Source organism: Chiroxiphia lanceolata, chromosome 8 (genome assembly GCF_009829145.1).
Source record: "Chiroxiphia lanceolata isolate bChiLan1 chromosome 8, bChiLan1.pri, whole genome shotgun sequence".
NCBI classification, from domain to species: domain Eukaryota; kingdom Metazoa; phylum Chordata; class Aves; order Passeriformes; family Pipridae; genus Chiroxiphia; species Chiroxiphia lanceolata.
The window spans coordinates 33,367,767-33,392,850 of record NC_045644.1 but is presented as its reverse complement, the minus strand read 5'-3'; the positions used below and the strand labels follow the sequence as shown (position 1 = coordinate 33,392,850).

General features: G+C 40.6%; 2 protein-coding genes across 7 annotated transcripts in view; both read left to right on the top strand.

Moving 5' to 3' along the window:
* The first annotated feature begins 29 nt into the window (after window positions 1–29).
* DNA2 (DNA replication helicase/nuclease 2) lies at window positions 30–18,789 on the top strand. The gene is made up of 21 exons (XM_032694136.1): window positions 30–146; window positions 952–1,131; window positions 2,160–2,343; window positions 3,645–3,790; window positions 4,898–5,023; window positions 5,880–6,099; window positions 7,229–7,346; window positions 7,646–7,811; window positions 9,042–9,236; window positions 9,819–10,049; window positions 10,508–10,624; window positions 10,729–10,838; window positions 11,336–11,445; window positions 11,939–12,163; window positions 12,693–12,886; window positions 12,991–13,080; window positions 13,173–13,365; window positions 16,199–16,288; window positions 16,896–17,078; window positions 17,193–17,339; window positions 17,915–18,789. The coding sequence occupies exons 1-21, from the start codon at window positions 136–138 to the stop codon at window positions 17,969–17,971; spliced, it is 3,093 nt and encodes a 1,030-aa protein (XP_032550027.1). The 5' UTR covers window positions 30–135; the 3' UTR covers window positions 17,972–18,789.
* The window catches only part of RUFY2 (RUN and FYVE domain containing 2), a 26,142-nt gene continuing 19,008 nt past the window's right edge, over window positions 17,951–25,084 (top strand). For 3 of the 6 annotated variants that reach the window (XM_032694138.1, XM_032694137.1, XM_032694142.1), the window contains exons 1-4: window positions 19,860–19,923; window positions 22,500–22,673; window positions 23,163–23,280; window positions 24,576–24,677. In XM_032694138.1, the coding sequence (XP_032550029.1) occupies window positions 19,875–19,923; window positions 22,500–22,673; window positions 23,163–23,280; window positions 24,576–24,677 (443 nt within the window). In that variant the 5' untranslated portion in view covers window positions 19,860–19,874. Of the gene's footprint in view, window positions 18,002–19,859; window positions 19,924–20,107; window positions 20,158–20,619; window positions 20,777–21,755; window positions 21,820–22,499; window positions 22,674–23,162; window positions 23,281–24,575; window positions 24,678–25,084 lie in introns of those variants that run through there. The other 3 variants (XM_032694140.1, XM_032694141.1, XM_032694139.1) reach the window with 3 other exon arrangements.

Here is a 25,084-nt window from a genome sequence, read left to right as displayed (position 1 = left end):
GTGAGGGGACTGAGAGGCCGTGTGAGGGGACTGAGGTGCGCTGTGAGGGAGCCGCGGGGCTGAGGTGCGCTGTGAGGGAGCCGTGTGAGCCGCGGGACGGGGCAAGCCGAGCCGAGCGCCTCACGGGACCTGCCCATGGCCGAGAGGTAGCAGCCGAGCGCGGGGAAGAGCAGCTGGGCGGAGACGACCCGTAGCGCGGGGAGTTCGAACTTCAGAAACGCTCCCGGCTCCGCGCGCGGGAAGGCGGGATGGGGGTCCTGAGGGCCGCAGCGGCCTTCCTCGGGCCTGGGGGAGAGGGGGGGAGCCCTCGGGACCGCCGGGCGTAAGCGGGGAGGGGAACTCGACTCTACCGAGCGGGTGAGGAGTGTTTGCGCCGGGCAGGGCGGGCGGCGGGGCCGCTGGAGCTCCGGCAGGCACAGCTCGGTGCCAGGAGAGCGGCCCTGCTGCTCTGTCTCAGGCTTTGGCTATTGGAAAACTGAGCCTTGAATATCGGTTTTCTAATCAACTTCAAGTTAATGGGTAAAAAAGATTACTGATCCGTGTTTGAGGTACTTGGGTGACCCGGAGTTCATATGTGCAGAGAGATAGAAGCTTTCTCACAAGCGCAGGGTTTGCAGTGCAGTTGTAATTAACTTTCAAGTGAATATGGATATGTGGACACCAAAATTAAGCACTTGCAATAAATAGCCACTTACGTAATATTTATGTCTCCTTCCTTACGTCTCCTGTGTCCAAATGCTTGTTTTTCATCCCTGTCATCCAAAAAGAATGTGAAAACATGACCAGAGAGCTTTCCTGTGCTTTACCTGCGTAGAACTGCAAAACCGCACTAAATATGTATAAAAATTGAAGGGGATTAAAGTTGGGTTTATATTTGAAGCTTTTCCTTGCTTTGTATATAGGCTGGCTGTTTTCAGGTGGTGTTCTGTCTCTTAATGAGCCGTTCTTCAGTTTTCAGAAGAAAGTGGCTGACTGCCCTGACACGATACTGAGGAAGGGGCTGAACAACAGATACCGAGTGCTGGAAGTCAGCGTGATACAGAGAAATGGAAGTGACCCTGAGAAACACTTGAGAATAACAGCATCTCACTCACTAGAAGATACAGAGCTGTGCATTCTTAGGAATGGCTGGTAATTCATTATGTAGATGTCTGAAAAGAGAATGAAATACTGGATTATTAAGTAAATTTTCTTTGTGTTTCCTTTGAGAGCAGTTTTACTGCCTTAGAAATGATACAAAATCCTGAAGCAACCTTTATTTAATGTAACATTATCGGTATGTCAGCGTAATGGATATTCATCTCGAGAGAACTGATGTCAGGTAACTTGTGTTGAATGGGTATTGCTACCTTACAGTTTTAATTTGCCTTTGTACTGACAAACAGCAAGGCATTAAACTCTAGGCAGGCTATTTTGTTTGACTGTTTTGCATTAATTAGAAGTGTCCTTACAAATTATGTACCCTCATTGTACATATAAATGTACAAAGCCACGTCTGTAAAACATGAGGGCTTTTAGCAGCCTGTTAAAATCACCTTAGCTCGAGCCCCACTGCAAAAGTTGTTTTCATGTAAGGATAAGATTCTAATTTACAACTAATTGTGTTGCATGGTGTGTTACAGGAGAAAAGACTGGATAGTATTTTGAAACACATGGGGGTGCATGTGCTATTTGGCATTGCTTTTCATTTTCTGTCCAAGACTGAAAGGTGGGAGAAAAGTATAAGACATTATTTCTTGAAGAAAAAAATATCTAAGATCTTGAACCCTGAAATTTCCAAATCATTCCAAATATTTTTAGATTTTGCTGAGTTTCTGAAACAAATAGAATTGTTAAGTAAGAAGGAAGAACTCATATAATGCAAAAGCAGTAAAACATAACAATGCTGAAATAGTTCAACACATCAGTCTGGAATGACTTGAAGTCAACAGGATTCCCCTACTTACAGGCTGTCCTGATGCATGATCTAGTACTCAAAATAATGGGTTTTGTCAGTAAAAATGCCTTTATTCACTTTCAGGATTTATTTAAGTCAGCTTCTTATAAAAAGAGTCCCGATAACCTCCTGTTTTAAAGAGCCGCATCTGCCATGTTAATGTGTAATTACTGATACGTTGTGTCCGTATTGCCACTGACTGTTCCAATGTATTCCATCGCAGGGAGTCTGTTCCCGTTGTTCCAGGGGACATCGTTCATTTGGAAGGGGAGTGTAGCTCCGGCTCGTGGGTCATCAGTGACCAGTGTGGGTACCTGGTGCTGTACCCAGACCTGCTGCTCTCTGGCACTACGGTATCAAACAGCATCCGCTGCATGAGAAGGGCAGTGCTGAGCGAACGCTTCAGGGTAAGAGTGAATTCCAGACTTTCAGGCCTCTGAGTTACTGCTCCGCTGAGACTGGGGGTTCGCTCAGTGTTCATTCTGGCTGTGATGCTGTGCTGCAAAATGTCCAACACAGAATAATTTGGGATGGAAACTGTCTCTGGTTGAAATTCTTGGTGTTTTTTGAGAATTGCAGCTGAAATAATCCAGTATTTTTAACACAGTTACTAGGATAAAGAAGTGGTCTTTCCACTTAAAATTCCGATAACTTCTTTGATAATTTCTTGCCACATTTTGTGTGGGTATAAATCCTTTGTGAGGGATGTGCCCCTCATTGTTCATATGAAAACATTACCACTCTTGGCCAAGAGCCTCTGAAAAATAAGGATCTGAATCCAGCTGCTGGACCTTTGAAAGAGGTTTCTTGTGGTAGTATCCTTGCTGATATGTGGATGGCAGAGAAGCAACAGCTGCCAGTCTCAGCTGATGAAAACTTCCAGACAGGATAGGAATACAAATCCAGATGAGTAAGGGAATTGTAATGGTTTAGTTTACCACTAAACTCCCAGCCTGGCTGGGAGTCTGTGACTGAAACAAGAAAATTAAGTACAGGAAATTAAGACTAGGAAATGGTGTCAGCCCCTTACTAGAGGAGTGATGGGAATAGAATAATTGTTTGGGACAATGCACTGACAACCCCTGACACTGGGATAACACCATCCACATTGTGAGTGCAATCCACAGGTGACTGGTCTGTAAGAGATACTGTAATATCACAGTGATCAGACTTCCAGTTGTTTGGTGGTGACTCACACAGAGGTCGTTTTGCTACCACTTTCAGTTCTTGTGACTCTACAGAGCCCAGCCCTGCTGATGGGTTTCTGAGCCATTTTGGAGATACTTGGAATGATTCTCCTGTGAGTTGGTAACACACAGGAAACTGCTTTGTGCAAAGAATATGTGTAAGATTGTAAAGGTAAGTATTTGCATTAGGAAATACTACTGTTTTGCCCACAGGCAAAACTTTCTCACAATTCATTTTAATCTGTGCCTTTGTTTCTCACCTATCAATCACACAGGGATTATATCCTGACGTTATCAGGGTTGGGATAAACATGAGAGCTAAAGCAATAGGAGAGACTCATTTCAATTTGGCTGCTTTCACAGTTGGGTTTGACTGGACAGTAATTAGTGAGGTGAAAGCCGTCATGGTCTTGCAATTAAATAAGTGCAGTCCATGATCTGCAGCAAAGAAACCCAGAAATTTTATAGTAAAGTTGGTCTGAAGTGGCATAAACCTTGATGTATTGTAACATCTGTTGCAGGGCTCAGAGTCTGGTTCGCGCCAAATGCTCGTTGGTACAATTCTTCATGACATTTTCCAGCAATCTGTAACAAATAACTTGACACAAGAAAAAGTTCTAGAACTAGCAAATAAAATTGTGTATGGACAAAAGTATCTCAAAGAAATGTAAGTAGCATTACAAGTGTCTTTTATGTTTGGAAGACAGGGCAGGAACTCTTTAAGTTACACTTTAGAAGATGTAGCACTATTGTCTGGAGAGTATTGTGCCAAATGACTTTGCTTGATGGAAATGGGGTACCTTTTAGTAAGATAATTCCCCATTTAATAATGTAATTTTCTTTGCTTTCCCTGCTGAGCTACTTCTGTGGATCCAAATTGTGCTTCTGGAGTAACTGTGTATATGTGGGGGTTTATTCCTTCAGGACAAGCAGGTTGCAGTGTTTGTGCCTGTAACATTAGATTTCCAGGCTGATTTAAATGTGACAAACATAATCCATTATTATCCTCAGGAGATGAACTAGAAATTTGTGACTGACCAAGCCTTGAATGTCCGAGGTTTTCATATTCTTTATGAGGTTACTTAAAGGCTCAGTTGCTAGAAGACGTTTCACTTATTTTCTCAGCAAAGCTGATAGAAATGCTAGCCAAATAAATAGTCTTAATATTTCCATCAGAAAATGGTAAGATGAATGGCTGTCAGTTTTAGCATTTTACTGCAGACTTCATTAAAATCTAATTCTACTCATGTAAAAAAAATCATTATATTTAGGCTGTTAAAAATTGCCTGTTGGGCAATGTCAGTACCTTTTAGCCCCAGATGAGTTGGAAGTTAAAACTGTAGAAGGAAGATTTATTACTCTAGTTCTGTTATGAAGGTAATATTTTGAATTGTGACTCCTAAGATTACTTAAAGGCCTTTGTCACCCTGGGCCTCCATGAAACTGTTAATTTGCAATTCCTTTTGGCATATGCAGGCCACTGTTTGTTGGGATTGGAAAGTAGTTGCTTGAGTCTGCTGGCCGTGGTCATTTACACTTGTATGAACCTTTTTGTGCAAAACCCACTTGTATTTCTCTGTTGCTGTAGAATAATGACGTAATTTCCAGTGAACGCCAGCTTAACTAAGCTGTCATTATCTACAATTTTTAGATGCTTATTAAAACTTGACACTTACTGTCATTAATCTTGTGGATGTTCAAGGCAAAATCTCTCTAGTACCAGCAGCAAATCTCTTATTTCTTTCTCCTTAATGTGCGTGGTTTTATTTTTCAGGTATCACTTAAATCTGAAACAAGCAGAAATAATGCAGGAGGTGGAAGAATATTTGCCATCATTTTTTAAATGGGCAGAAGACTTCATGCACAATCCAGTGAACCAAAATGAAATGCAACTAAAGCTGTAAGAAGCCAGGAGTTAAAAGTTAAAACCATTCTATATTGTGTACCTTCTTTGGCTCACTTTTAATTTTCAGAACAATGCTTTTCCTGCACATCTGTTCAGTGATTTGTAGCTAATTCATGGCCTCACTGCCAGTGTAGCTGATCTAGAGCTACATATTTAGCTGCCACAGTGAGTACTGGGGCAAGACATGAAGCCTGAGGGTGAACTGACATAAAAATCTTACTGATCTTAAAATCCTTGTGAACAGTGTGGTACAAACTAGAGATTTTAGTAATTAGAAAGGCAAGGATATTTGAGCTGCTGATTAAGCTAGCATTTACTGTAGATATGTGCAACACTACAAATCAGAATGTGAAACTAGTAATCAAGTGGAATTTTTGACTGATTCAACAGTTTTTCAGTGAAATGGTGATTTAAGCCAACTGCTGCTGAGCTCTTCTTATCTATAGCTTCTTGTTGTTAATTGTAATAACCACAGGGTGTTAAAGTTGCAGTGAAATGGCAGGTCTAGGTAAAATCTGTATGCTGCTGTCCTGTGTATATTGTTAATTTTTTTTGTTTTAGAGTGTGGTTGTTGACAAAAGACCAAAGACAATTACAAGCAGTTTAAGAGTCTTATTTAAAGTTTGAAATTCAGGTGAATAGCAAAACTATATTTAGTTTCTGATATGACACTTCCTCTGTTAATGGGAAGAGAGTTTGAGTGACACTTAATGCATTTTATTTCTGAAGTTAGTTCCTGAAGAGAACCTGTAATGCAAAAAAATCACATATTTAATTGCAACACATTTTAATGTTTAAATGTTAAGAATTAAGCAGAATTGTTAACTTCTGGCTTAATTTTTCTTCCTAGGTCAAATGGTGAAAAAACAGAAGTGGTATCTTCTAAGATAGAGATTGTAGATATCTTGGACATTGAAGAGAACATCTGGTCTCCCAGGTTTGGGTTGAAGGGAAAGATTGATGTTACAGCCAGGGTGAAAATCCACTGCCAGTCTGGAGTGCAGTCTCGGATAATGCCATTGGAGCTCAAGTCTGGCAAGGAATCTAACTCCATAGAGCACAGGAGTCAGGTACAAACACACATTGTCCAGTTCCACTGTCAGAAACTGTGGATACTTTCTTGTTTGATTAGATGAACTGTTTTGTCATGAATGTGACCACTTTTTGGTATACTCTAAATTCAGGGATGGCTGATCCTGGCATGCCCAAAGCTCCTGATATAAAATGGAAGTGAACTGAGGAGTAAGAAGTACATACATTTACCACTTTCAAACACATTTTTGGTTTTTATCCTGAAATATGTGTTCTTTAGTCTCTTCTTGCTGCATTCAAACATTAGGTTGAGGCAAACTGCTTCAGGAATTAGTGTTGTGCATATTTCCAGATAGCTGGCCTGATCTAGAGGCAGTAGTCTTGTTATTAACTTCTGAAGTTGCCTTTTAATTTCAATCCTTGGTCAGGTTCTTACTGCTTATGGCTTCTAGAATACTTGTGACAATAATGAGTGTTTAGCCATATAAATTATGGAAGAGCTCAATACTGTTTAGAATGTATTTGGGTTTTAATACTGTGCTGGTTTTGCCTGGAGTAGAGATAAATTCCTTCACAAGAGATAGTATGGGCTGTGTTTTGGATTTGTGCTGAACACAGGTTGATAATGGAGATGTTTTTGTTATTGCTGAGCAGAGCACACACAGAGCCAAGGACTTTCCTGCTCCCAGTCCTGCCACACTGGGGAGGAGACTGGGGCTGATGGGGAGTTTGGAGGGGACACAGCAGGGACAGGGGATCCCAGCTGACCAAAGGGACATTCCAGACCACAGAGCTGATCACCGTGCTCGGTGTATGATGTGGGGGAAAGAAGGGGGAAACTGGAGGGGATGTGTTTGGGGTGATGGTGTTTGTCTGCCCAAGTCACCATTACATGGGATGGGGCTCTGCTCTCCTGGAAGTGGCTGAACTCCTTCTGCCCATGGGAAGTGGGAATGAATTCCTTGTTTTGCTTTGGTTGTGTGCATGGCCTTTGCTTTTCCTGTTAAACTGTCTTTATCTCATGAGTTTGCCAGCTTTTCCCTTTCCAATTCCCTCCCCGATCCCACTGGTGGGGCAGTGGGTGAGCAGCCATGTGGTACTTGGCTTTAAACTTGGGCTTAAACTGCAACAAACATATTGCAGTAAGTTTCTCTCAAATGTTTGCAGGTTATTCTGTACACACTGTTGAATTTAGAGCGGAGAGCAGATCCTGAAGCTGGATTTCTTCTTTATCTCAAAACTGGTACAATGTATCCTGTTTCTGGAGCCCGCCTGGACAGAAGAGGTAAAGTTGTTCCCCTTCCCTGGAAACCAGAATTATCTTATCTATTGCTAAAACCTCTCATGTTGCCTGTAAGGTTTCCTTTTGCCAAAATAGCTGTACTTAGGGATGCATCATGTGTTATAACATCACTACTTCCAATAAGCTTATGTTAAAAACTCTGTTATTTTATTAATATAGCACAGGGACTTTGTTATGTGAATAATCACTTCTTAGCTGACTAAAAAGTTGATAGCTAATTACTTTTGAGTTAGAAACTGTTGCAAACAAAAACATCAGCTTAGTTGGTTCTTTTCTGACAGAATTAATGAAGTTGAGAAACCACGTGGCCTTCTACTTAACGCACAGTACCTACAAATCTGCTGTGGGAAGGCAGCACTCACAGCTTGCTGCTTTGCCTCCTGTGATTGATGACAGTCAAGCCTGTAAATATTGCTCCCAAATGCACAATTGCTTCCTATACAGCAGGTAAAAAAAAAAAAAAGTCTGACTAATGTTTCTAAATAAGTTTGAATAATCATAGCTTTTGATACAGTGGCTTCATTTTCAGGGTTGACAACTTCTTATTTCTTTATTGAGGACTCTTGCATCCCAAAAGAATCTTTCACAGGCTCCCTTGCAACTTTTGTAATGCAGGGTCTGATCTCCCAGAGAGTTCATGTATTTGCTCAGGTACACTTTCTGCAAGAGAAAATCTGAGATAAGTCTCAACAAAATACTTGATGACAATAACAGATCTGTTATATATAAGTTAATAATATTTAAAATTTTAAAAAGCTATATTCTTGCAACTCTTTGAAAGAGTCTTTTGGGCCTGGATTCTGGCTGGACAACAACTCTTTCACTTTGACTCTGTAGAAGATTGTTTCCCTGGAGGATATCACACAAGTAATGATGCATTGATATTACTCTGCTAAAGTGTTGTTGCATTCCCTGTTAAAGAGAAGTAATGAGCAGATATTTGCTAAATTTTCACATAAAGTTTTAGTCTTTGTGCTGCACAAAACCAGAACCATCTCTTATACTGAAGAGATCAAATGAGATATGTTAGAACAGGAGAGCCTTTGGTGTGATCTTGTGTAAACAGAACACCTGATTGTTTTTAAAATTGTAGGGGTAAAATTGTATGTAGAGGGAGCCAGCTTTGTGGGCATCCATGATATGTCTTTGTAAAGTAGGTTTTGTGCAATATTACTTCTAATACTGAGTTGTTACAGCACCAAGATTGTTTCTAACTGGGTAGCTATTCACTGGTGAACTAACTTTTTGCTATTTGATTGTATTTTGTATGTGTGATTAGGTATAATATCTGGTGTTTAGTTTTGAGATAAATTGACCTGTCTATGTATTGAGTATTAAATTCCTTTTGCTTAGCTAGATGTCAATGTTCATCTGCTACAGTAAGAGGAGTAAAAAAATCAATTATGTAAATGTATACAGTACTATCTTTGAAATGCCTTTCATTGGTCTTTGATTAATTTATGTTCCTTGATAATTCAAAATCATAGAGATGATGTAAGGTTACTAATAGAAGATTACTCACATGAACAAAGGATACAGATTCCACTTGACTTCAGTGATGATAGATTAATCTGTCTGGTATGTTACAGTATATATTTAGATTGTCATTGTGTACATATGGACTTGCAAGCAAATAGGTGCAGGTTGATTCTTTGCTGTGCTTGGTTGTATTCCCAGAGCTGTAGAGCAGAAGATGGCCAGTGTGTCCTTTCCTCCTGCTCTGGCAGCCGTTATTGACAGAGAGACCCAGCACCTGAAACCCTCCCACTTGGAGTATTTCAGCCTGTGGTACCTGATGTTAACCCTGGAGCTGCAAAGTGGAGAGGGTAAAAAGGGATATAAAAATATATGGATGATACCTTCTTTGGAAAGGTGAGGTGTAATTTCTAACCTTATGCAAATGATGGTTTCTCCTGAAAGTGAGACATTGTCCACTGGTGTTTTCACTGCCAGCAAAGCTAGATGTTTTCTAGTGCTGTTAGAAGCACTCAAATATGCTACTTGCATAGGTGGATTTTTTGAGATGTGACCTAATGGAGACATTAACCTAATGAATTTACTGGTTTTGTGTTTGCACTATGGTGTTTGTTTGGTGGTTGTTGTTAAGTCACACATGGGAAGCAGCAAAGTGCAGCCTCAGCCTTAAGAAGCACAAGTGTAATTCTATTTGTGTCTCTGTGGGCTGAGGCTGGTGCTGACTGATCCCAGTCCATGGTGCTGTTTCTGAAGGTTTACTTGGCACAATGATGATTTGTCAAGTGACTGATTAGTCTTCCCAGTTCTAATTGTGTTTGGGTTGTTATTTGCTGCTTTGGGAAATTTTTTTGTGTTTTGGTTTTGGCGGTTAGTTGTGGGTGATATTTTTTTTTTACTTGTGTGAGGTTTTTTTTTTAATATTTCTCTTCCCGAGAAGTTATTAATATTAAAATATATTTCTTTTTCTCATCTATTCAGAGAGAAGGCTGGAGATTGTGTTGGAAACTTGATCAGAGTGGATGAAGTACGTGAAATTTCCGAGGGACAGTACCTACATTTTTTTCAACGCAGAAATGGTTCCATACCTGGAACAAACCTGTTGGTTGGTGATCGAGTGGTTGTGAGTGGAGAGGAAAAGGGTTTACTTGGTTTGGCTACTGGCTACGTTAGAGAAGTCAGTGGAACAAAAGTCTCCTGTTTGTTGGGCAGGTAATAGGACAAAAAGAAAAATACCCGTTTGAAAACACTGTGGTCCTGGCTTCAGGAGGGGCACTTCTAAGTGTCCAAAAACCTGTGACTTGTTTTAACTCTTCTTGCTGGGCTTGGGGCACTCTTCAGAAATTCTCTTCTCTTGATGGAAAATGTCAGTACTTGGTCAATGGATATGCCTCTTGATTTAACATAAAAACATGTTTAAACTCCATTTACTCACATCTCCTACATGAGACAGTCATATGGATACAGTAATATCCATAACTTTCATTATTCAGTCTATACTGTCATTAAATTGGGCTGTGAGCATGTTTTACTTAGATCAGCTAATAGTGTATCTTTATTAGCTAATGTTTCACTCTGGGATCTCTGGAAGATACCACTGAACAAGTCTTTCATCATGAACACACTGCTGGTGAACAGAATTATTTTATCCATGTTATGTCATCCTTCAGGAATTTGTCAAAGCTCCCCAAGAACACCGTATTTAGGTTGGATCATGAAGAGGGAGATTTTGGTGTAGGAGTCCCTTTTGAAAATCTTTCTAAACTGATGAAAGATTCTCCGGTCAGGTATGAAAAAACAAATTAATTTCGTACTTTCAGTCTTTTCAGATAAAGTTTCTTAACTGGTAACTCTTCTTGCAACTCTTGTTTTGTTCTGCTTTTATCCACAGTGAAAGGCTCCGCAACTTGATCATTGACTTCCAGAAACCACATTTCATTCAGCACTTGAGCTCTGTCCTTCCTCCAGAGGCAAAGGAAACTGTTGCAAATATTTTAAAGGGTACAAAGTGACTTTCTACTCCTCTGTTTAGTGGTCTCTATAGCCAAAGTGTTTATCATGCTGAATATAAGTGGTTTTTCCTCCTTTGGGGCCCAGTGGTAGTTTTCTGCTTATTAAACCAAGTTCTTGTCTTGCATGTCTTCCAGCTAGCTGAAGACTAATTTAGTCACAGGAAGACCTGATCAAACACAACTGCCCATACACAATATATGGAGGTGGTCATTTAGGATATTAGAAAAAAAAAAAAGTCACAAAAAGGTCTAAAAATAAAAATGCCTTCAGTTTCTTATTTCTAGGATTGTAGTGCAGATCCTTTACTACTTATCTTGTGTATCATGTTTAATGTCATATCTTCATTAGAACCTACAGACTTTGCTCAGTTCTTGTCTTTTTTAAGGGCTTTAGCAGAAGAGGAAATTATAGTTTTACTTTAACTTTAGTAATTGTTACAATTATGATGAAGAGTACTAACTTAGTTTTGATTTTTCTCCTCAAAGGTCTAAATAAGCCTCAGAAACAGGCAATGAAACAAGTGCTACTTTCTAAAGACTACACACTTATTGTGGGTATGCCTGGAACAGGAAAAACAACTACAATATGTGCTCTAGTAAGATCATGTACCTTGATTTTAATTTTCTTTGTGAGATTTAGAGGACAGCATTAAACAAACTGTATAGTGTCCAAAAATTAGCTGTCATGACTGAAATTATATAGATACTGTTAGATTAAAAGAAGAAAATACACTTTTTTTTACTTAAAAACCTATATTTGATAGAACTAAAACTGTATTTTGTGGTGTAGGATTGTCTATTGCCTGTGAAGGAGTATGTGTGGGAGGGAGGAGATTGAAGTGTGATATTTAATCACTTCTGTGATGCTTTAGCGTTAAAATTTAGTGTTAAAATTCTTTGGCTCCAAATATCAGCAAGTCCTCAAATCCTGAGCTACAGCTCAAAAAAGGGACTCCTTGGGAAGCCAGCAAGTTGAACTCATTGGCTCTCTCCAGAACCACTTGTGCTTTTTGCCTTGTCAAACATGGGACTGCCTATTCTCTTAGAGAACTAATAACTTTTCTTTCCCTTCCCTTTGCCACTCATTAGGTGAGAATTCTTTCTGCTTGTGGCTTCAGTGTTCTTCTGACTAGTTTTACACACACGGCTGTGGACAACATCTTGCTCAAGTTGGCCAAATTCAAAGTTGGTTTCCTGCGCTTAGGGCGAGCTCAGAAGGTCCATCCAGATATTCAGAAATATACAGAAGAAGAAATTTGCAGGTCCAAATCAATTAAATCTGTAACAGACTTGGAAGAGGTCTATAATAGTCAGGTGAGAAAAGTGGGTTTTGCTGCAAATTATTCAAGATAATTACGTCAGGATTTTATGTTCGGATGCTGCAGAGGAGAACTCATCCCAAGGGTGTGAACTGCTGTAAGAAATCTGAGCTGGAAAAGATACCGAATCTCTGCATGGCTTCAATTTGTTTATAGCTGATAATGACCAGCATAGACAATGCTTCTCAACTTTCAGCCTGTTAATGTCCGCACAAAGTAACTCTTCATTGTAAGTAATAAGTCCCAAACACTCCAGTGCTTTTCTCTGAGATCTTGTTACACGAGTCACTTCAGCACCCTCCATGAATTGTACAGGCAGAGAACGTGGCATCACTGAACACATGGCAGGAATGGTTATTTGCTACAGTCTGCTCTAAAGCTGGCTTTGTTTGTCACTTGCAATTGATGCAAGAATATGTCAAGCTGTTTAGTTTAAGGGGAAACATTTTTTCTTTTAACCTGGAAAACATAGTACTAAAGGATATAAAATGTACCTTATCCCTAAAGTGTGTCTCAATTTTCAGCCAGTGGTGGCAACGTCTTGCATGGGAGTAAATCACCCTATCTTTGCTCAGAAGCAATTTGATTTCTGTATAGTTGATGAAGCTTCCCAAATAAGCCAGCTCATCTGCCTGGGCCCACTGTTCTGCTCCAAAAGGTTTGTGCTGGTGGGGGATCATCAGCAGCTGCCTCCGCTTGTGCTGAATGCAGAAGCAAGGTAAGATAAAATGCTGCTGGACAGTTACCAGTAATGAATTCTGGGAAGGCTCTTGCAGTGTTCTGACTGACACACTTTTGGGTTTTGTGTTTGTGTTGTAACAGAGATCTTGGCATGAGTGAAAGCTTATTTAAAAGGCTGGAACAAAACCAGAATGCTGTTGTCCAATTAACTGTGCAATACAGAATGAATAGGTAATTTAAATTTTATTTATTACGTTGTGTTTTTAATGTGGAATTGAAAGGGTAAGATTTTTATCCCTTTTCTTGTTTTTTTAAATCTTTAGTAAGATTATGTCACTGAGTAACATGTTAGTGTATGAAGGCAAACTGGAATGTGGCTCAGAGAAGGTGTCAAATGCCACTGTTAACTTGCCCAACCTAAAAAAATTGAAACTGGATCTTGTGGATGCTTCAAAAACGTGGCTGAAAGAAGTACTTGATCCAGACACACCTGTGTGTTTTCTGAACACAGAGAAGGTAAAGTTCATTATGTTCTTTCAGCATTGTATTTTGATGCAAGTTCTCAACACAGTCAACATGTAAAACTTGATACAGCTTAGGTAGAGTAAAATAGGGAACTTCAGAGAATGATTTTCTGATTCCATGGAAAGTGTGCAGCACACACAAATGGTGGTGGTGTAGCTGATCAGCTGCTGCTGGATCCATCACATCTGGGAACAGCTGAAATGTTTAATTCAGGTAATATTTCAGAAAATATGGAAGGTACTGTAGACTTTGTTCTCATGTCCAGTGTCTAGCTCAAAGTGTGTAGCCAGTGGCAGGAATAGCTGTAATTCTCCATGGAATTTTGGAGACCTTCTATATGCTGAAGTGTAAGGGAGGAGTAAGTTGGTTTAGACATGCCCTTTCATGAGGACACCAATTTTTGCTGGAAAATTAAAACTCAAGAGTGGATAAAAATTCTGCAAAGAAGCTGACTAGGAACAATGAGGAGGAATTTAAATACATGTAGAAAAAGATTAATAAATTAGTACATATTTGTGGTCTCTAGTAGTTGTTGTCACTGTAGTTGGTGATTGAATTATGAAGATTTGAGTCTTCCTTCCTTCCTTCCTTAGCAGGTTTTCTGTTGATTCCTATTAATACTGTGTTTTGCCAATAATTGAATCAGCTGATGATCTTTTGTGCTGACTCTGGGTAAAACTCCAACCTCCCTGTGCTGTCTACAGCATTCTACAGGATTCCTATTTTTTTTAATGACAATTCTAATAGAGTCTCTTCAATGACCTAAAAAGAAACAGTGTTTACTTTGATGACTTAGAGAAATTTCTGAAAATGCCTAAACTAAACAGGGACAGGAATGCCTCGATAGCTGCAGTCCCTTTCCCAGGAAAGCAGACAGTTGGTCCCAAAAGAGACTTGTTAAGAGGAAGCTGGCTGGTACACTGTTCATCTGGTAGTCATAGAGAAATTGGTAATGGGGAAGCCAGAGTTTCTGTTCCATTTTGAATTTTTTTTTTCCTAGAAAGCCCATCTTGAGTGTAAGACAGCTGTTCTGTTTGTGGAAACAGGAGGAAAGTTTCTCTTTCCAAAATATTCTTGGGTTTGTTCCGACATGGGGCTATAATATCATTTCTCCTTTTGGACTTGCTGTCAAAACTCCATGTGTTGGGGTGGTCATGGTGAGGGGGGAGAAATGGAAAAGCCCCCTCTGAATACAAGACTAAACAAAACCAGTATTTCCTTGGCTTTATAGTGGTTTTTTTCCCCTGTGTATTTTTAATATAACCAAGAAAAGCTTATGAAGAAATATACTGGGGGGGGATACAAACAGGGAGAAAGGAGAGCAAAAACCATCATGATACCAGCAGGAAGCTTCCATTTATTATGCTTACCTTTTTAAAAAAGCCTTTATTGTTTACTGTGTAATAATGCAAGGTGTTTGTGACAGTAATGGGAAATCTATTTGTTTCTTTTCTGCCAAGCCCTGTGTCCGTCTGCACTTCTGACAGTTTGGGCCTGGAGACTGAAAAATTGCATCCTTGATTTAGGGCAAGTTTCCTGAGAAATTCTAGGCCAAAGTTGGTTTTATCAGGGTTTCTGTTGGTGCACTATGTGAACATGAGAAATAGAAATGTAAACATGTGTTATCATAAGCATGACCTGGCTTTTAGAACTTCTTTCCTTCAAATAATTTTTGTGTAGTTTTTGGCTACATTAATGCTACTGTGGAGAGAAACCAACTGTTCAGTAAAACAGTGCTTTTCTGCTTGGAGAAAACTCTGAGCACGTGGAGTTTGGAGGCTTCTTAGATGTGACATTTTCAGAATACTGAGCTCCAAAAAAAAAGGTAAAACCAGTTGTAGTAGAACTCTGAGAGTGCTGCTTTAATTTACACTACACCACCTCCCATTTTCAGTGGCAATGCTGTCCTCAAAATTGGGAAGGGAAACAAACACGATGAACATGTTAAAAGTGGCATCTAAGAAAACATGGTTTATGTCAGTATAAAATAGTGGAATGGTTATAGTAGAAAATGGTGGGAAATGAGTAAAAGTAGCAAATGGAATTTGGAGCTGGAAAGCAGTTTAGTGTCTGTTCAATTTTATACTCTTTGCAATAAAGAGGTCTGCTTGACCCCAGTTTACTGGATGGACACCATCAGTTCTTGCTGTTGATAATTCAGCTTTAGAGAAGGCACGAACTGAGCCAGGAGAATAAATTGCAGAACTGTGATACCACAATGACAAGAGTTCACACTCTGAGCTTGTTCTTGGCTTCTTGGCCTCATTCGTTCGTACAAGGGGTAGGAAAAGGGAGTTAATAGTTAAGAAATGGTGAATTCAGTGAATGCTCTCTTAAAAGATCAGGAGTTCAAGACCACCATTTTGGATAGTTCTTGCTTTAGTTTTAAACGTAGGCTTTCACACATGTAAAAAAATAATCCTTTTATGCCACAGACTGGGGAAAATTCACTGTAAATATTGCTGTATGGAGAGCATTAAAAGAAAAATCCCATGTAAAATGTAATTTTCTCTCTTTTCTCTCTTTTTGATTTATAATGCGTGAGCTGTAAAGTCAGAGCATTAAGGTTTGGCAGTTTCTTAAGATGGAAACTCATTCTAGAAACTCATTTCAGCAGTTTGTTCCAACTTGTTTTGCAAATGCAGCATTCTTTAGTTACTTTACAGTACAGGCTCTTTTGATTCGTAAAATTTAGCACTTAGCCTTATTTTTTAAATTAAAACTACTAGTATAAACCCACATATGATATGATGAGTAAGGGATCAGAATATAGTACACTGTTATAGCCTGCAAAAGTAATTATGTCCTGTTTATATTTTTAAAGGTCCCAGCACCAGAACATGCAGAAAAAGGTGGCGTAAGTAATGTGACAGAAGCTAAAATAGTGCTCTTTCTCACATCCTTATTTATTAAGGTAACTCTCACTTTAGTGCATTGTTTGGAGGGGCAGCTTTATGACTAATGATTCTTACATTGCTGCAGTAATGGCATCTCCTATGTTTTGGGTTATTCTTTGAGGGATAATCTTAAGGATAAATCGAGGGTTGACTGCATGTCAATACAGTGAGGAGCCTGCTGCATTCCCTTCCCTGTCCCTTGCCTGGCTGGATTTAGGATGTAAATAAATCAGCTGGATGCCAAATTCTTTTAAGAGATGAGCACTTCTTTGGGAGGGACGGGAGAGGATTTGCCTTTCTTCCTTATTTCATCCAGTAATACAGACTAGGAGTTCTCAGTGTTCACCTCACAGTTTGACAAAGAAAGAAAAATGAGGATTTCCTGGATATCTCTCTTTGTGCTAAGTTAGGACAAAGGTTGGGATCTTGCAGTAACTCAGGTTTTCTGTTTTCTTTAGTAATACCAGTCACACCTATAGTTCCATTGATGACTTAGTGTAGACACAATATCTTGCAGCACTGTTTAAAAAAAAATAAAGAAATCCTTGAGGGTTTTGTGATGGCGATGAGTTTCCCAAGCCAACTGCAGTGACAGCTTTTTTCTTCTGTTCCTGCTCTGTTCAGGCTGGCTGCAAGCCTTCAGACATTGGCATCATATCACCCTACAGACACCAGTTAAAAACAATCACTGATTTGATGGCAAAACTGAAGGAGAGCAGAGTGGAAGTCAACACAGTCGACAAATACCAAGGAAGAGACAAAAGTATCATAATCGTGTCTTTTGTTAGGAACAGTAATGATGAAAATGTAAGTTGGTCATACTACCTTTGTGCCAATTGTAGTAGTCAGATGCCTTTTGAAAACGAGTGTTTTATCTACATTAAATAGGACAAATAAAAGCAAGTTCCATTTATCTGACAGCTTGGCAACCTCCTGAAGGACTGGCGGCGCCTGAATGTTGCCATCACGAGAGCCAAGCACAAGCTGGTCATGGTGGGCTGTGTTCCATCCCTGAGCTGCTATCCTCCCCTGGAGAAGCTCCTCTGCCACCTGCAGTCCCACGCAATGATATCCTTTTTCTGCACCCTGGTTTGGGAAAGGGGAAAGGTAAGACTGACTTACTGAGTTTTGAGGTAAGGATGGGAAGATCTTGGATTATCTAGCTTGTGTTTTTAACAGTGATTTGCCACACAGCACAAAATGTGCTAATTAAACTTGCCAGAAGTATACTCAAGATGAAGAAATAAAAAAAAGTCCATGCTGATTTGCAAATCAACTTTGATGTAATTTTTTAATTTTGAGGACTGAATTTCTGATTTTTGTTGCTCTTGCATTCTTTTCTGTGACCATCCCAGTTTCTTGGCATCTTAGTGTGATTGCTTTCTTCAGAAGTACCATGCACTTCAACACATCTGCTTCGTGGATAGTCTTGCTGGAAAGGAAAATAGGTTCACTTTCAGGTGACTTGTTAATTTTTCATTTCTCTCTGGCATCGTACTGAGTAAGCTTTAGCTATGGCTGTTTCCAGCTCCTATTTAAACAGGAAATAACCTTGTCAGCTGCTTTCTTTGCAGATCCCAATACATATTCAAACAGGTTTGGGGAATGTGATATGTTGTCATAATGCTTCCTTAACTTGCTACATCTTCAATCTTCCAGCCGGGGCTCATGAAAGTATCCACAAGTGTAACATCTTATGAGCGTGAAGATGGGAAGTTTTACAGCCATTTGTATCTTTTCTTCTGCTTTGGTTCTAAAGACTTGAAAATGCAGTTTACATACAGCAATTCCATTTGCTGGAATTCCCAGTTAAGGTGCTGGGTTGTGCTGTTTGGAACAAAAATAGGAAAAACGTCTTTGTCATCATCAAAGCCTCACATTCTTCTTTAAACTCTACTCCTGTTTTTTAAAATACAAGGGTTTTATATTTATATACATAATGTAATTAATCTCTCTCACGAAGATCCCTTGATGACTTTTCTAATCGCTCGATTTTGCACACATCAGGGAGAAATGTGATGCTGATTGACTTATTTCCCTGTTGTTAACTGTGTTCAGCAGATCAGTCTGAAGTGAAATGCTTCCTAGTAAAACTCTGTTTTCAGTTTGTCTGATCTGTAGTCTTCAAAACAAAACTTTCCCAAGAAAGAGAGCCAGAGCTGCAGCTTGCTGACTGAGAAGTTTACATGCTCAGGTTCTAGTTTTTTTACAGATATGAATATTCATACTGGATATGATAATAGCAAACACTGTTTACTTGAGACATCTGTAGTCTTTATGCTACCTCATATTCTAGACTAAAGAGACTGAAAAGTTTCTTTCCAAGATTGCTGTTGGAAACATCAATTTTCTTGATTCTTCAGAATCATTGATATTTATTTTCTCTGGGATCATTGTCAAGTAGCTGTGTGCATACAGATGCAGACAAACTTCTTAAATGTGGGCATTTTCACTCTCTTACACTGCTCCCTGACTTTTTGTAATGCTTGAAATAATAAAAGTTTGCTGTTTGATTCATTACAGTTGTTTAAACTTTGTTAATACTGTGCTTTATGTAATACATATATTTTTAACAGTTCAGTATCATTTTAGTATCTGACAGGATATCCTCCTTTTTCTGGTGAAAATACATGTTGAATCAACTGTGTCTGTGCTCTGTGACTTCTGTAAGATGGAAAAAATACAGTAAAATACACTGTTCATTATAGTAGCAATTTCAGAACAACATATACTGGTTTAGAAGATTTTTTTCTTTCTATATTTAGGATCTACATGTACAAAACACTAAGACTTAGCTAATCTATTTTCTTATACCAAGTTCTGCTTATCCAGGAAATGGTTTGCATGCTACTGAAAGGTTTATAAAGAAATTCGAGCACAAGAACATTTCCTTATCTACTTATAAAATGCATCCTTCCTTCTTTTTGCATGGTAAAACTTAGATTGAGCAGTGATCTACAGATGAAACCATGTTTTGGTCTGGTATTCTCCCACAAAATTGAGATTTGATGCTCTGAAACACTCTGAATATATGTAGTGAATGTGTGTATACGTATCTATCTATGTATCAATCAAAGAGTGTGCCTGTCCCCGTGGGCTGTTCCAGGCCTGTGCTGCCCTTGTCCTTTGGTCCCTCCTTGCAGGCCCGTTTTCTCTGTGCAGTTTTGTGTGCAGTCTCTGAAGCTGAGCAAAGTAAAGGACACCTTTTTGTTCTACAGCTTTCTGATTAGCCTTGTCTAAGGAGGGGAAAGATCAGGATTTAGAACAATTATTAAGCGAAGCAAATTGTAGTGCTTAGGGTGCAGTAAGCACAAACTGAGATCCCATCTGGGTGTGACAGAAATGCTTTGTGTTTAATGCCTCAGTGTGTTTTGGGGTTTTTTGTGGGTTTGTTTTTTTTTTTTTCTGGTGATATTAATGTTTTAGGTTTTCTTTAAATTAAACCCCAAAACCTGACTTTTTTTAAATACTACCTTTTATTTCCACCATACTATGTTCTAAGGTGCTGAACTCAAAGATTTTTTTTTTTTTTTTTTCTGGAATACTGCTCCTACTCGTTCTGATACACGTTTTCCGGCGTTAGAGAATTATTATTTGGAATAAATGTTAGGGATTGAAGCTTTCAGCGGCGAGAGGGGTAGGGAAGGCTCAGGTTCGTGCTGCTGATTGTGCTTAGCTGATGCCAGAGGCCTCGTGTGCCGCAGCCTTCCCTGGCTCTCTTGCTGACGCCCGGGCTGTGCGCTCAGCGCGGCCCCCGCGGCTGGGGGGCTCTGTCGCGACAGGGCGATAGGGGCGGGTCCTCCCGCCGCCGGGGGCGCCGTGCGGGGCGGGCGGGGCCGCGGGCCCGCAGGGAGCGGCTGCGGCGGCTCCTCCTCTCCGGCCATGGGTGAGCGCGGCTGCGGCGCCGGGAGCGGGAGCGGGGCCGGCCGGGGCGGGGGCCGCGGGGCCCGCGGGGCCGGGCGCGGGGGAGCAGGGCAGGGGTGGCCGCCGGGGCCGGAGCGGGGCCGGCGCGGGCTCGGGGCGCGGTGCCGCGCGGTCCCTGGGGCTGCGGGTGCCGTGCGGGGGCTCTGCCGGGAGCGACGGGCTCGCGTTCCGCCCGCTGCCGCAGCCAGACCCCGCTCAGCCCGCGGCCGCCCGTTCGGGCGGCAGGAACATCGTGCCCTGCGCCGCGGCCCTGGGGATGCCGAGCAGCAGGGCCAGCGGCAAACAGCGCCTTCGGGGCTGAGGGGAGCCCTCAGAGCTCCTTCTGCTGTTTGTGCCGCACCCCGTACGGTACCTGAGCAGCAGTTAGCATTTAGGATTTTACACGCCACGTTAAAATTTATTTATTTATTTATTTATTTATAAGCGGCTAGACCATGCTTTAAAACAGACCTAAAATGCATTTTGCCTCGGAAGAAGCAGACGAGAGGGCTGACAGTTAAAAGGACACTAGATACGGGAGTCTTGTGTGTGGGCAGGATCAGCTCCAAAAGTCAAAATGAGGTCACCTGAAAAAGGAATTGGTACGATGGCCTTGGGCAATAGAGAGGATGTGCAGCAAGGGAGAGCTATCCACCTGAAGGCTGCAGCAAGCAAGGCGTTTCCTACGCTAGCACTTGTGTTTAGTACTGTCCATAGCAGACCTAATAAAGCAGCAGGAAGTCTGCCTTACCCGCAGAAAGGCTCCTCTTGTTGCAAGTCTCACCTGCCACAGCCAGGCACCCTGTGCTGACCCTGCCCCGGGCAGGGTCTGTCAGTGCTGGCACTGGGTGGGCAGAGAGGCAGGAGACAAAGCAGGGAGCTGTCCCTGCCAGCTGGGCACATTTGTGCCAGACCACTGTCTCTCGTGGTTTCCTGGTGTCTTCTGGGGTTTTCTGTTGAGCTGTGGTGAATTGGGGGACTATAAAAGGAGTTTTTAAGGTTGTGTCAGGTAAGTCATCTCAGTGATTTGGCTTTTTCCTAGGAATAGGTTATATTGGATGGTAATAGAGTAGTTGGGTATTTGGAAGGCAGGTAGGAAAACATAATATTAGAAAGTAATTTCCTAAGTTTCTAATAACTAATACCTAAATACCTAAAGCTGTGGTATGCAGGAAATGAAAGAAATCATTCCCCTGCTGTTGAGGAACTGAGAAAATATCCATCTGTTAAGATGGTTTTTGTGCTTTCTGATGTGCAAACAGATATACCAGTACTGAGATTTGCAGAGGAACAGGCTCACATTTTTTCTAAAACACAGATCTTTCTAGATATTCTGACATCTATGTCTCTGTGTCTTGAATAAGATGAGATGTGTTTGGATTTTTCTTCATTTTTTGGATTTAATTAAACAGTAAATCATCAACTCTTTTTGCTTCTTTCCTGGTTACTTTGATCATGGTGAATTAACAGAGGGTTGTTTGGTCTGTGTTTTAGTTTGACAAAATAGAGGCTGATCTGAATGTTTGAACTGCTTCATTACAAATGAAAATAAACTAAGAATTTCCTGAACACTGATTTCAGTAGCAGGAGCTCTACGAAGAGGAACCTTGTCCATTCTGTCAGACTAAGATGACTGTAAAAAGCTGTAGGTTTTTTATGGACTAGATTTAGTCCCCAAACGTATTTTTGTAGTGTATACTTTGTAAAGTTTACAAAAAACTTCAATTTAAAGCAAACCCTTTAATTCTTAAGCTTTCCTGTGTAGCAAATACTTTGTGGCTAGATGAGAAACTGAATTTTCAGTATGTAATATGTAACATTTTCCTGAAACTGCTCCTTGTTTAGTGGCTGAGACTCTGTGCAGCCTAAGAAGGAAGGTTTGTGTCACTGTGAAATTAAAGTTAATTAATTAGTAAGTGATTGTAGATAAGAAGTAGGATGCCTGCTTCTGTAGGTAGACTACAGTACACGAGATAAATACATACATTAGTAGGAATGCTGCTTTGGTGCCATGGAGGGGGCACTGATGGCAGTCCTGCAGCAGATTTGGGGTGCAGCAGTGGTGCCTGTGTTTAATCTGCACTTACTGGCTGGGACAGCGTGGTACCTAAACTGACATTTCAATAAGAACATTTTTTGTAGTGGGTACTTTTCTCTGACTTGGAGTGGGTGCTTTTCTCTAAGGTGATGCTTTGCAGCACTTCCTGAGTCGTTCCTGGGAGTTCACCCAGGTTCGGGTCTGAACGAGGCGGCCAGGCAGCCTTTCATTACTCTGCCTCTCTCCTAAGACTTGAACCATCACGGTTTTTTTCTCTCTTATCTTAGCTGTAAAGGACCCTACAGCTGTAGAAAGAGCAAACTTACTGAATATGGCTAAACTGAGTATCAAAGGCCTCATTGAGTCAGCGCTGAGCTTTGGCCGCACTCTGGATTCCGACTACCCCCCTCTGCAGCAGTTCTTCGTTGTCATGGAGCACTGCCTCAAGCACGGCTTGAAAGGTGTGGTAATGGCTCTACCTGCATATTTCTCATCCCAAATGTGTCATTTTTCTTCCTTTCTTTCTTGAATTAGATAAAAAAAAGCGTCTTATGTTGCATTAAGAATTGAAAAATATGTAAATTGTCAGCTTTTATAACTAATAATATCATTAATTCTTCGCCACGTGTATTTCCACGTTTCCCAACTTTTTCTTTTCTACACCATTTGTTGTAAGTGGTCCAGGGATTACCTCAACTGCATGTATGTATTTAGTATATATTTTAGCTAGACATCCTTTTTATATTATTTTCTTCCAGCACATCAATTTTACATTCCCAGCAAAGTAAGTGGGAAGTTGGCTTTGGATACTGGTGAGCTGACCAGTGTGGAACTTAGGAGTTATCTGGAAGCCTAGACTCAGCAGTTAACCCTTTTACACAACAGCTAGTAGGAAGAAAGCTACTGCAGTAATTTAAATTAATTCAGTTACTTAATTTTTCTTTTCATAGTAAGAAAATCCTTTCTAAGTTACAATAAAACCATCTGGGGTCCTCTGGAACTTGTGGAGAAATTATATCCAGAAGCTGAGGAAATAGCAGCAAGTGTCAGAGATTTACCTGGCCTCAAGTAAGTACTACTGGGAAAAATACAGGAAAGTAAAGGACCTGATTAAGAATTTCCAGGTGTCTCATGATTTCATTTCATACTAAGACTTTGAACAGCTAGCTTTGATACTGGGGGAAGCACAGGGGAGTCATGCTAGCTTTGCTTGTTCTGTTCAAACCAGCCAAAAACGTAGTGTTTCTGTGTTCTTTTCTGATGATCCTGGGAGAAAAGTTTCCTGAATGGTGGACAACAATGGTGCAAAAAGGAGCAGGTTGTGTGTCAATGCCTCTGCAGTCTAGAACTGCAGCAAACACTGAGTGCAGTCAGCAAAGGCTGTGTAAAACTGAAAGGTGACAGACCAGAGAGGAAAGAATTGGGCAGCCTTTCATATTCTTGTGTGCAGGGTCCTACTCAAATATAAATTTATGCTGTGAGCTACAATCTCCTCCCATTCCACTGCACTCTGCTTTTGTATTTAACTTGATAATTGGCTGCGCATGAAATTCCAAAAGGGTTTGTTTATGCTGTGATTGGGATGTGGCGGTGTAAGGGTTATAATGTGTAGCTTTAGAACTCATCTAAAGCACTTAGGCATATAAATTGTTATTTGTTCTTGGGCCAGATGAAATAATACCCTTTGCCAAGCATGTTATTCTCCTGCTATCCAGATACAGCTTGTGTGGAGTTTTTTGCATTTATGTGCCTACCACTTCTAAGTGTGCAGGCACTAGGAGAGGAAGAGCTGAAGGTCCAGGTTTAATTTGTTGGATATTCATGTTTGCCCTTTACATACATTTTCACCTTTTTTGCCTTGCTTTCCTAAGAAGGCACAGAATTTGTACACAAGTGTGAGTTAAAGCTACAATTCAGCCTATGTTCAGACCCAGAGAACAGGATTGGGAAGGCAGGCTGGCACGGGGAGTTGTGATGGGCATTCTGTTACTCTTCTTGCAGTTCCTCTGAAAACTTTATAAACAAATTGCAGAAAGGAGCCTGCAACTGTTGCAAACATTTTACTTCAGCAGAAAACAGGACTTTCAAGATTATCAGGCTCTTGTGCTTTCTCTAGTCCTGTTCTTTCCAGGATCTGCTCCCGAGCTCAGCTGAGTAGATGAAAATTTTTCTGTTACCCCAAAGCTGGGAGTCAAAGCCTGGGCATTGTGGCTTCCCAGACTGTGATGCTCAACTTAACAGTTTAAAATACCGCTCCAGAAATACCAGTTGCTCTACCAGAATACCAATAAGATGTTACAGACCATGAATTAATCAATATATTATTAATTTGGGGCCGTTTGTGTTGATGCCCTTTGTTTCAGGACGCCGCTGGGCCGTGCCCGGGCCTGGCTGCGGTTGGCACTGATGCAAAAGAAAATGGCCGATTATCTTCGCTGTTTGATCATCCAGAGAGATCTCCTCAGGTAAACAACCCATTAGATTTTGGTTTTGAACTTCTTTTTAGAGGGTTAGTCTCCTTAAAAAAAAACCACAATTATGCATTCCTCCACCACACAGAATAAGGACTAAAAACCTCTGGAGTTCATCTGATTTTCAGTGCTATAAGCTGTCCATATTTTTCAGAGCAGTTTTGTATGCTTAGCTAATGCTACTCTGTCAGGATGTCGTTTTGCTGTTCAATAGCTGTGGACTTTTCCATTGAAAACACAGTTTGTCATATAGAATCTAAAACTTTCTTTAAAAAGTGCAAGGAGGAGAAGGTGCTGATGTGCTGTCGTTTAGTGAAGTATTTTTGTTTTAAGAACCTTTTTAGCATTTCAGCCCTTTATGTTTGCCTTTTACAAATTTAATCTCATCCTTGGCTTCTTGA